At 36.2% G+C, this 12,465-nt stretch overlaps 1 protein-coding gene across 2 annotated transcripts in view; it reads left to right on the top strand.

The window, feature by feature from the left end:
• The window catches only part of SYNE1 (spectrin repeat containing nuclear envelope protein 1), a 389,325-nt gene that overhangs the window by 338,659 nt on the left and 38,201 nt on the right, over nucleotides 1-12,465 (top strand). The window contains exons 126-128 of one of the 2 annotated variants that reach the window (XM_063443606.1): nucleotides 1,086-1,244; nucleotides 2,429-2,595; nucleotides 10,499-10,661. In XM_063443606.1, coding sequence (XP_063299676.1) covers nucleotides 1,086-1,244; nucleotides 2,429-2,595; nucleotides 10,499-10,661 — 489 coding nt within the window. Of the gene's footprint in view, nucleotides 1-1,085; nucleotides 1,245-2,428; nucleotides 2,596-5,450; nucleotides 5,673-10,498; nucleotides 10,662-12,465 lie in introns of those variants that run through there. The other variant, XM_063443605.1, reaches the window with a different exon arrangement.

Below are 12,465 nucleotides of genomic sequence, written 5' to 3'. Positions count from 1 at the left end.
TCTTTCATTCTTTCTTTCTTTCTCTCTTTCTCTCTTTCTTTTTTTTTCTCCATCCGGAAGTGGAAGTACTTAAGTTATCATCATTATTTTCTCAGTTCTAATTCTGAGGCAAGAACCACAACAGGAAATGCACTATTACTAGGGTGTAAAAGAAAGAACACTGTAATAAACTTAGTATATAGACAGCTATCTTAAGGTAGCGGGTTACATCTTTTTACATTTTAACAGACATTCAACAGGCTAAAGGTACGTATCTAACGACTGAGTATGAGAGATATGAAGGTGTACTTTTAATGTAGAAAAGGTGCGAGTAGCAATGGCTGTTTCATACAAAAAAAGAAAATCCTCATCTTTAATTTCTGCTTGTAAAATCTCAATTGGTTTCAATTTTTACAATGTTTAATTGTGCCTGCACTCCTACAGCGATGTCATGGTTGGTATTATGTCAGCATATATATATCAAATTAACAACAAACATTTATGTAGTTTATACCTATTTGATTATAGCATAGGCATAGAAGCAGCGATTGTAAGTTAAAAATAAACTGTGTTCTTCATATTTGTGAGATAACGGCTTTCATACAAAGCTCTATTACTATCTTGATGCAAATGTATGTTTGTTGCTTGTGTGGTTCAGTTACCAAGATAATTCTTAATTCATTTTACATTTATTGTATTTAAGATAGTAAATAAATCTAATTTTACTCACGTAAATTGCTTATTTTGTTGTTTTGATAGCTATTTAGTTGTACATCATTTTTTATTACATTTCTGACTCAACAGACCAGAATATACCGGTAGTCCATTTCTGGTCACAGTTAAACATTTCCTAAGCACAGTTACCAATGTTTGAATCAGGTTTAAGCATTTTTAAATATTCAAGTTTTTATTAAAAAGACTGTCATGAAACCCATTCTGTATAGTGAAATATTAATAACTATTAATGATTAGATCATTAATAATGAACTCAAATATTTACTTGTGTGCAATTGAGAGAATTTTTTTATGCACAAATGTGACGATTACATGTTGAAGAATTACCCCTTTTTGAAAAAAAGTGTCAAAGGTGTTTTCTAATATTGCAGGTTTCTCTGCGAAGACAGCAAGTTAGTGAGAGACTTAATGAGTGGGCCATCTTCAATGAGAAAAATAAGGAGCTTTGTGAGTGGCTCACTCGTATGGAGAGCAAGGTATCCCAGAATGGAGACATCAGCATTGAGGAAATGATCGAAAAGCTCAGAAAGGTAACCACTATTCATAGTTTAGTAGAGACAGTGGTACCATTTTAAGTTAATGCCTGCAGCGGAACTACCACAGGGGCCTGCATGGTGAGGAGGCCCATTGAGTGACCCATGCAGTTAGGGCCACCCAACAGCAATGTGTCCTCAGTGGCCTGGTTGTGCACTGTGGCCTTTTATAAGTTCTACCAGGCTTCTTTAATATTGGCAGTGTTGGGAGGAAGTGAGAGCCTGTCACTTCCTCCCATATAAACACTGAGCCATGTGGGAAATACAGAGGAGAAGGAGAAAGCAGAGAGAAGGGGGTGCAAATTGGAAGAGCCAGCACACTGGACCGAAGAGATGCCACATTCATGTACCCAAAAGGGAGGAGATAGGAGGGTGACTAAAAATGTGTGTATTTTGGCCTTCATGTTAATGTCTGTGTATTAGTATGTATGTGTGTCAGTGTGTGTCTCTGTGTGTCAGTGTTTCTTTCTGTGTGTCAGTGTGTGTTTTTGTGTCTATACGCATGTATTTGCATTTTTGTCATTATGTGTAAATGCATGTCTACATTAGTTCCGCCACTGGTTAGTATATTTCCAGGTAGGACAGGTGATAGCGTAATACTTCAGGAGGAGAAAGGCAGTGTATGAGATAGTAGGACAACTTATTAATGTTCTATATATATACACAAACATATTTCACCTGATTACGCTTTTAACGTATGTGATGTAATAAAGTCCATGAAGTTGTCATGCTAACTGAAAAACCATCTTTGAACTCTGATGATACTATTTGCTCCAAATACCTATAGGTTAGCTGGAAATTCACTGCAGACTACAATTTAAATTGAGCAATACCTTATAAGCCTTTTTTAGCATCCTATTTAATGGTGCTGAGACTCTGTCTGGGTTTCATTTTAATGGCTAACATCTAGAACTGGGGCTTCTCAATGTCTTATTCTGAATCAGTCAAATGCTCTGTTTTGTACATCAATTGCCCCCCCCCCCCCCGTGGTTTTTACCCCAGGACTGAAATATAATACATTTTCAAAATTCATTTTGATTTTACATGTTTACATTGTCTCTTTTCACTATTTTTTTTCTGCTTGAAAGGATTCTTGACATATATTCTGCAATTGTATTACAAACATATGACCCACAATCACATTTTTAGGTGTTCCTTATTTGAATGTATTTACTTTTCAGGATTACCAAGAGGAAATTGCACTCGCTCGGGAAAATAAAATGCAGCTTCAGCAAATGGGAGAAAGGCTAGCGAAGGCCAGCCATGAGAGCAAGGCTTCTGAAATTGATTACAAGCTTAGCAAAGTGAACGACAGATGGCAACATCTCCTAGATCTCATTGGAGCAAGGTAAGTTCGCCCACCTGGAGGCTATCCACAGAATGTGAAAAGGAACCATGTGATTCATAAACCGGTCTTTTGGATGTTTCTTTCAGTTTCTTAGTGTTTACCCCAGTTGCAAATGTGCAATATATCAATTCAGTATACCAATTCAGTACCAGTGATACAATGTTACTGAAACATCCTATAAACCGGTTTATGAATCACATGGTTCCTTTTCACTTAATCACTTTGCTGTGACACTTTACACTATTTGTTTTTCTTTGTGTACGTTTTACCTGTTTTTTTTAATAATCAAGTACTATGTTCTATTCTTGATAAGTGATTGAAAAAGAAATGGTGATCTAATGGGATTCACACCTAGTGTGTCTCCCTTTCTTTTTCTATTTTTCTAAGTATTCAACTAGGGTTATTCCCCTTCTATATTGCCAGTAACCCCTAAGGAGCCTCTACATATATTGTGTACCGGATGGTCCTTTCCTGTTCTCTCTATTTACAGATTGTGTGTAGCAGTTGTTGCAAACTGCAGTTAATTTATTTAATCATTTAAAAAAAGAAAAGAAAAAAAGATGACTTGGCAGTTCTCTTGTAATTAGTCCCACTACTGTCAAATATCTACCATTTAGAGATTCTTATTTTTATGTGTTTATTTTATTCCTTATCTGGAAACAGAGGACTTACCCCACGGTGTTTTGGACTGGTTATGGTGCTGGGAGTCACTATATGCCACTAAGAAACTGCATACACTGAGATAAAGTGCTTTGCTGCCAGTGGTATAACGCCACGTTTGGCAGCGTCATTAGCCAGCGCGGGAGTTTTGGACCGGGTAATGTTAAATGTGTGCATAGTATTTATCTGTAATCAGCTCACCTTGCATGCTGGTGATGGATGACTGCTGGTGATGGATGACTGCTGGCAATGTCCTCCCTCAGCCCCGCCCTTGTAGAGAGGGGGAGTGTTGTCACCAAAGGAGGGTCAGGCTGCATTGAAAAATGTACCACATTAAAAAAACATGGAAGTGACCATTCCCCTTTAACAGAAAGTCAGAATCAGGATAACTTGTGGGGTCAGCTTAGGGCACCATGCAAACACTGAACAGCCAATCAGTATCATGCTAACTGTCAGAATTGCTTCAAGATGGCTTGTTTCTAAATGAGTTAAGTCAGCAGACTTTAGTTCCCAGTATCCTAATTCTAAAGCAGTCATAGCTGCTTACAAGTAACACTTGGCATAGTAGTTGGAGTGCTAACATTTGTCTATATTTAAATATTTGTAGGATAATGAAATCAACTCACCTTTTTGTACCATCTTGAACGCGCACTGGATCAACCACATTGATACATTCAGATGTACAGCATTTTGCTCTTCATAAACAAGCAATAATTATATTTTTATGAATATTATGATAACTTGTAAGATTTATTACAGTAAGTGGAATTAAGGGATGAACGAAAGATGCAAATCCCAATGGGTGAGAACTGCAAGATGGCAGGCACTGTAGAATGCTGTAAATCAATCCAAGTTTAAGGTACCCATAGGAGGACAGATATACAATAGACTTGTGCACAGCAAAAAATATTCATTTGGCTGAATCGATTTGTCCGGGGGAAAAAAAAAATAGTTTGGGTGGTCTGAAATTCATTCATATGATGTTTCGGCTTGGATGTTTTTTTATTTATTTTATTTTTTATTTTTTTATTCTTTATTTAGTACTGCAAATGCAATATAATAACTGCAGAATTTTTTTTAAAACGGTAGATGAGGGCTAGCAAACCAAAAACAATAAATTAACAGAGAAATATAACATGACAATAAGACAGTAGTAGTGTGCACTAGGCCTAGTGCTTCTTGCTCAGTAGACCCACCATCTATATTAATTAAAATTAGTTTATGCAACCATATATGCCATATCCACTCCAGTAATAGTGCGAAATCTCGTGGTTATAACCGTCGAATAAGGTGCCCACGCCTCCACCTCACATTATAGTAGGGCTTGGATGTAATTTTTTTCCATGCAATCGTTTCAGGGAAATGATTCAGATGAACCAAAATGGTGCAAAACAGGGCCAATCAATGTAATGCAAAATATAAATATTATGAGTATATTTTGCAGTACACTGATAGGTGCATTTTCGCTCTAATTGATTCACAGATTTAGTAAGGAGGAATAATTAATAGAGAAAAAGAGGAGGAGCAGTGGATAAAAAAAACTATATACTATATATTTATTAAATATATATATATTTTTTTTTACTGCTCCTCTTTTTTTTCTCCTATAGTGGTCACTTCTCATTTGATCTGTGAATATAATCAACATTTAGTGGCTAATATAGCCTAACTAACAAATAGAATTTTTTCCAATAATTTATTTTTGTTCCCACGGACAGAATTTAGAATCACGAATCAAACAAAACTGTTTGCCCATTGTCCATTTCATCTGTTTTGTGATCCATCCATGTCCCATTTTGGAGTTACAGAATTCGGATGACCCCGGTAATAGTCCAAAATTCAGGCAAAACTAAATGCACTAGTCTAAAAAAACAAGAGAGTCAACACTGAATTAAATTTAAAAGAAATTATACTTCTTACATACAATATATACTTCAACAATATATAACAAGTGATTTCCAAAGCTGCAAGCAGCTTGGAAGGGGTGAGCTAGATGAACTGTAAAAATTAGCTTTGGCAATACTCAATAGTTGTAAAAAAAAAACAAGCTTTACTGTATTGCCTGCTGACGTTTGTTCATCATTGACATATGTTTACAGACAACATTCCAGGAGACAGCGACTGCTCCTGAGAGAGGCTTTTTTTAGACACATGGCCATTTGTTCAGGCATTCAGTCTCATGTTGCATGGGACCAGGCACATAGCAATTTGTTGTGCATGTGTTACAGTCTCATTTCTGCGTTCCCTGCAGAACTGAGAGGCTTTCTTCAAAGATTGTACTTGCTCATGGTCTTGTATTTACTAATGAGTATGTTTATGGTGCTCGCGGCAGCTATCGCCGATCTGGGGGCACATAAAATGGCAGAGGACGGCACAGAGGATTCTGATCTCCCAGATTGTGACTGCGATATTTCAAGGCAGGACAAATATTTCATTTTTCATGCATGCATAAGATTGCCTTTTGGGAAGTTTTGGGCAGTTGAGAGAGTGACCATGGTTACATGGTTCATTTGTTATTTATTTGTTCATCATAATGCACATTTGAATTTACTTGCATCTTGGCATTGGTTTTCATTTTGTTTGCTTAATTAATTTATCAATTCTGATAGCATGCCTTTAATTAAAAAAAATCTATAAATTCATATATTTGTTGTGATCACATATGATAAGAAGACAAAGTAAAATTCTTGTGATCCTATGATGATGTTGCAAAATTAGGAGAAATTGCTTGTAGGTTACTGGTATATTTACAGTGATGCTTGAGTTACGATCTATGTAACCTAATCTGTTTTAGGCGAGACACACTACTTGTTTTAGTGGTGTGGGTATTATTTTTCCAATAATGAAGACACTATTGTTTTTTTTTTTCCACTAAATAATTACATATGGTAAGATAACAATGGACTCGGAAAATCTAGTAAACCGAAAATGAATTTACCGGCAGTTATGTTATATATATATATATATATATATAAAATTACCTTTTAGTTTGGCAGAGACTTTTACCAACTTTCTAACTTTCTCATTAGCTTTAGAATTGTATCACATTTCTGCACTCTGCTTTGTATTCCATCAAACAGTTCAAATTACATGAAAAGTAGGCATGTTACCGGTTCTGAGCCCCTCTTTATTCTTCCTATGTTAAAAGTGATTTGGAACAACCAAAATTATGTTTCTGGGGCTCTCTGTCTAACCTCTGGTTAATCTGCTTTGTGTTTAATGATCAGACTGTTTTAAAAGAGCACACACACAAGTGTTTTATTTACAAAAACTAACTTGCCCACTTTACCATGAGCTATATTATAATATTTCGCTTTATTATAATATTTCGCTCCAAGCAATCTTGATCTCCTAAAAGGAATTAACCCAGAGTAGGAAAGATGCACACATTAATTTAGGTTTCAGGTACGATTCATTCTAAAGATAGACTCTTGGGATTAATGCAGTTTAATCAATAAACTCCCTATTAAAAAGCTCTTGAAGGAAGCTGTGCAGCGATAGGTTACTGTAAAGTGCTTGGCTCCCTCTTATAGAATGTTAATCTCAAAATGTGACAGCTGCTAAGCCTGCGTTAACTCACACAGCACACGTTTACTATCACTATTCAAATTTCAAGGCATATTTATTAAACACCGAGTTATAATGAGTCAACTTGGGGAAATAAATCTCACCAATACTCCCTGCTTACTGGATAAACTACTTATCGTTCTGCTTCTATTCAGTACAATATTGTTATTATATATTATATATGTTATATATTTTAGTTTTCATTATTGTTACCGGATGTGCTGCAGAGATGTAACATTGTATTATACTGCACAGATTGCCCCCACCTCCCAAAAGAGCATGAACCGTTTTACTTTTTGCTTTAGGCTTTATTTACTAAATAGTGATTTGTAGTGAATACAGCATAAATTGAAAAATATCGGCTTAAAAAAGCCGAAATGTACCATTTAGATTTAAATTCAAATTCACTACAGTTTAGAGTTTAGTAAATAACCCCCTAAAGTTTTTTTTTCATGTAGGCATTTTAAGAACTACTTTGCACTGATTTATCTTGACTCTAGAATCTCACCTTTTCCTGATTATCTACTCATTTTTATGTCCTTTTTTTTCTTACTTTCATAAACTTTTAAAATGATCACAATCTTTTACAAAAACTTTTCAATTGATTTATCTAAATAAGTTGCCTTAAAGGCCATAGGGATTTTTGTAGGTAAATCATTTGAAAAGTTGTTTTTTTTCTAACAGTTTGTGATTAGTTGAAAAGCTTAGCAAAATATATTAAATCAAGGTCATTGCAATCAGTTTAATGACTGTGAAGCAAAAAAAAAAAAAAGCAAAGAATAATGTTTAAGGTACTTGGCTTAAATGATTTTGTTAGAAATATTTTACAAACCACTTTGAAACTGTTTAAAAATCTTAATGGAACATATTGTTAAGCACCACTGCTTCATGTAAAACATTTTGAAATGACTAAGTAAAGCTAGTGAAAACCTGGATGGGAGACACAGGGTAGGGAGAAGAGACAGAATAAACAGGATATGCAGATAAAGTGCAATACAGAGGATAAGACAAATAAAATGCAATGAGCAAAATATAAAAAAATCAATAGATAAATCAAATCTCCCACTACAACTGGTAAGATGTGTGAAGTCCCCACCCGAGGCTAAAGAAATATGGATAAAATAGCAAAGAACTCTGCTATTAAAGCAACCAGGAATAGGAGGTAGGTGGTGTAATAGAATACTGACAGTTCAAAGTGCAATAGTGATTTAACAAATCAGAATCATTTTAATACTGTCGCTAACTACCGGCAATCATTTTTTCTTACTATTCAGTGATTTTTATGATTTGTTAAATCACTATTGCACGTTGAACATACAGTCATTTAGTGGATATTCCACTTTTTTTCTTTCTAAACTGTCAGTATTCTATTACACCACCTATCTCAAATTCCTGGTTGCTTTAATAGCAGTGTTCTTTGCTATTTAATCCATTTTTAATTATCCTGTCTCATTTAAGAACTTTCATCTACTCCAAAATAGAGAATGTCCTGAAATCGTTTCAATGGTTCACTGGTTACTTGAACCACTGTTTTGTAATGTCTACATGTATATCAATAAGTCCAATATTTTCATTTTGTGCTTTGCTCCATTAAAATCTAGTGGTGTGTTGTTTTGTTGCAACAGTATCTTTATTGAGATTATGTTGGACAGGATGCTTGGGTTACAGTATATTTCACTTTCTGGAGTGCATCCCAGTCTACTTTGTGTGTTATGTTTGGTTTCTGAGTCTGGGCAACAAGGATAGCATGAAGTGACTGGTGTCGGAGGAGTTCTAAATTTATACAGACATGCCCAAGGTCAGTTTGTTTTTAGCTATGTATTCTACTTCACATTGTGAATACAGCTACACATCTCACTGACATACTATGCATTTTGTTTTGGCATTTGTGAAATGTTTGAGATGCGCAAGATTGCAATAGATTGGTGTTATTGATGAATCTAGATTTCTGTTGTACAAAATGCCTATTTGAATTAATATTTTGTGGATTTAGGAAAGTGAATTGTGTTCACTACAGACCTGCTTTGCAGTCACTGATTTTTTTTTTTTTTTTTTTAAGCAATGCACCCAGAATATGCCAATGCAAACATTCTTATCTTGGAGTCTGGTATTTAAGTCATCTGTCAACAAATATAGGCCATGCCTACTAAAAGATGGAGTCTGGTCATGTGCAGAAGCATTCTCAGAATTATTCTTGAAATCTGGGCTGAGACGGTTATTTATCCCCACCGATGGATATACATAGCAATAAAATCCTAGAATAGTACAATATATCGTTGATGACCATATTGTTAAAGTGCATCTCAATAGTGGGAGCTAGGACATGTCTGCTATCTTGACCAGTGTCACAGTGTTTTCCAAGATACCTCTGCACACATTTAAAGGGTCACAATTGTGGGCATATGCAGATCCAGCTAATTTTACAAAGGTAAAAAATAAGTTAGCAGTTATATAGTACTTATTAGTGGAAGTACCAACACCTAACCTAGGGGAAATAAATATATTGTCTTCTCTAGTCTCACACCAACTGTGCTTTGGTATGGCTAATAAGTTTCTAAGAAAAAAAAATCTAGCTCATTCTCTTTTACCCTCAGCTTAAGTAGGTATAGATGTGTTGTGTTTTCTATCATTGCTCTGAAAAATAAATATTTTAAAATACTTACCTAATTCAGCAAGTCCTTATTTTCTGTTTAATGAAATAAGCAATATCTGCTGCAAGCATAATAAATGTATATATTAGTAGTTAGTTTCCCACTGACTGCTACATAAACATGAGTCAGGAAAATAAAGTATTAAAGGGGGTACTGTTATTTTGTTTTTGTTTTTACTTTTCCTACTGAATCAACACCTCACAAAGTGTAACTAGTAATAACAAACACACAATATTAAAGGACCACTCTAGGCACCCAGACCACTTCAGCTTAATGAAGTGGTCTGGGTGCCAGGTCCAGCTAGGGTTAACTAATTGTTTTATAAACATAGCAGTTTCAGAGAAACTGCTATGTTTATCAATTAGTTAAGCCTTCCCCTATTTCCTCTAGTGGCTGTCTCACTGACAGCCGCTAGAGGCGCTTGCGTGATTCTCACTGTGAAAATCACAGTGAGAGCACGCAAGCGTCCATAGGAAAGCATTATGAATGCTTTCCTATGTGACCGGCTGAATGCGCGCACAGCTCTTGCCGCGCGTGCGCATTCAGCCGACGGGGAGGAACGGAGGCGGAGAGGAGGAGGAGAGCTCCCCGCCCAGTGCTGGAAAAAGGTAAGTTTTTACCCTTTTCCCCTTTCCAGAGCCGGGCGGGAGGGGGTCCCTGAGGGTGGGGGCACCCTCAGGGCACTCTAGTGCCAGGAAAACGAGTATGCTTTCCTGGCACTAGAGTGGTCCTTTAACCCCTTAAGGACCAAACGTCTGGAATAAAAGGGAATCATGACGTGTCAGACATGTCGTGTGTCCTTAAGGGGTTAAACACACAGTGTGTAATGAATCTCTGAATTGTCTTGGGTATTCTTAAAAATAAATGTTATCTGAATCGTAATGTTTCAAAGCTCTGTATGTAATAATTCAAAGCTCTGGTGACAGAAGAAGGGGACCTGTCAACAGCTCAGGCATTTTTACAGACTTGTCATTGTTCACGTAATCAGAGCACTCAGTGAAAATAATATGGTACTTTCTCTGCAGAGTGAAGAAATTAAAGGAGACGTTGGTTGCAGTGCAACAGCTGGATAAGAACATGAGCACTTTGAGATCATGGCTGGGCCACATTGAATCTGAATTGTCCAAGCCCATTGTGTATGAAACCAGCGACTCTGAGGAGATACAAAGGAAGCTAAATGAGCAGCAGGTAAACCCCAAATATGTAAGGTACACGACTCCTGCCTGTAACAGGAGTGTAACCGTGAAATGGTAATTTGCATTGGCACCACATCAAGAGAGGCCAAAGTTTCAGAGATGCACTTGGCTGCCAGTGCTCCAGGATGAATGAGTGAGAAGAAGCCGGTGGCCTTCTTGAAACAGGTACGGTACCATTCACTGGTGGCTAAACTGTATATGGAATGTTGTGTATTTATATGAAACTACATGTGCTACATGTATATCCAGCTCCGGTCTACAAAGCTTCATAAAATATGGAAGGATATACACTAAAATTGGATGAACGAAAACATTTATGGTAAAATAAAAATAGCATCTACAAGCATATAGATTAGAACAGAGGTTTGAAAAGCTTATTATTTTATTTGTCTGACATTTCAGCCACAAGCATTTGTATCCAGAGGGTTAATGTGATACATGGAGATTAAAAGCCCTTTAGACTAATTTACTTAGCCCTTACTGAGAGGGAAGTGATGTCTTTTACAAAGTACAGTGCTCCTGAATAGCAGCCAGTATATAATGAAGGAGAAAGTAGAGAGGCCTTAGACAATATTTCATGGCATATTTGTAGGTTGCCATACTCTACAGTATTCCAGTTTGAGACAGAAATCTGCATTTACTATGTGAGCATTAAATGACAGAAACAATGTATAAACAGTGATCTAAAGTACTAATAGTGAGACAAACACCATAGAAACCTATGGAACCAGCAGACACATTACATTGGTGACTCCACCCTTTTTCTGTGTTTGCACTGTTCCACTCTGCCCCCCTATCCTGCCACTTTCTGGAATTCTTCATAAGACTCTGGTAGCATCGGGATAGGGTGCCACTGGCCTATAGAGTCAGCTGACACTAAGCCAATCAGTAGCCCTTCATTCATAAAAACTACCTTTGGAGTTAAGCCATTTGTGAGCAGTTTAACCTATAGATAAGCCAGCCCATGTATCTCCTGGCACTATAACAACTTGATTTTAATGGTGCCCGGAGTGTTCCTTTAAGTGTAAAAAAAGGCCATAAACCCCCCTCATATACTGGAGCCCACTAAAGACTTGAAAAGAAAGTGAGTCACTTGTTTGAGAAACAATGCACAAAGTGGGCATGTTCTCTATTTGCATTGGCAACCTATTTAAACAAAGGCTATTGCCTATATTTTTCAGGAAATTACAAATACCTCTTAGGTTTGCCGGAAAACTCTTGACGGATTTTTTTTGTCAGATTATTTTCATTTTATTTTTTATTTGCTAGTGTATCAGCTATACCAGCTTACTTTTTGGAACATCTTCCAGTTAAAATAATAACCATAAATTAATTCTAAAGATTGTAGGGTAATATTAAGAATGTATTTCCAATATACTATACTAAATACATAGTCACCATAAAGATATTTTATATTATTGTTTTACATGTCACTACTATACAGTTCATTATAATTAAAAAATATATTGAATTTTTTTTACAGATATTACCAGTATCTTGAAGGTATTGCAGTATAGAACACGACATCAAAGATTTTCCTCAGGATTCACAATGTGTCATAATGTTCAGTTACATGCTATAACCAAAACCTTGCTTTCTGCAGGTGGAGGAGAAGGAAGCTTTCTATTAGCTAGATATTGCAGTAGTTGGTCTTTAGTTTAGTGGTCGAGCAAAGAATCTCTGAAAACGGGAGTTGATTTTATCAGCACGGTCATTGAGGAGTTAAAAATGCACTTAAAAGTGGGCTAATGCATCAGCAGAATCTGTTCTAACCCTTGGGTTGCAGGTTCAAATCC

The sequence above is a fragment of the Pelobates fuscus genome, chromosome 2 (assembly GCF_036172605.1).
Source record: "Pelobates fuscus isolate aPelFus1 chromosome 2, aPelFus1.pri, whole genome shotgun sequence".
NCBI lineage: Eukaryota > Metazoa > Chordata > Amphibia > Anura > Pelobatidae > Pelobates > Pelobates fuscus.
The sequence above is the reverse complement of the archived record's forward strand: the minus strand, read 5'-3'. Positions and strand labels throughout refer to the sequence as shown.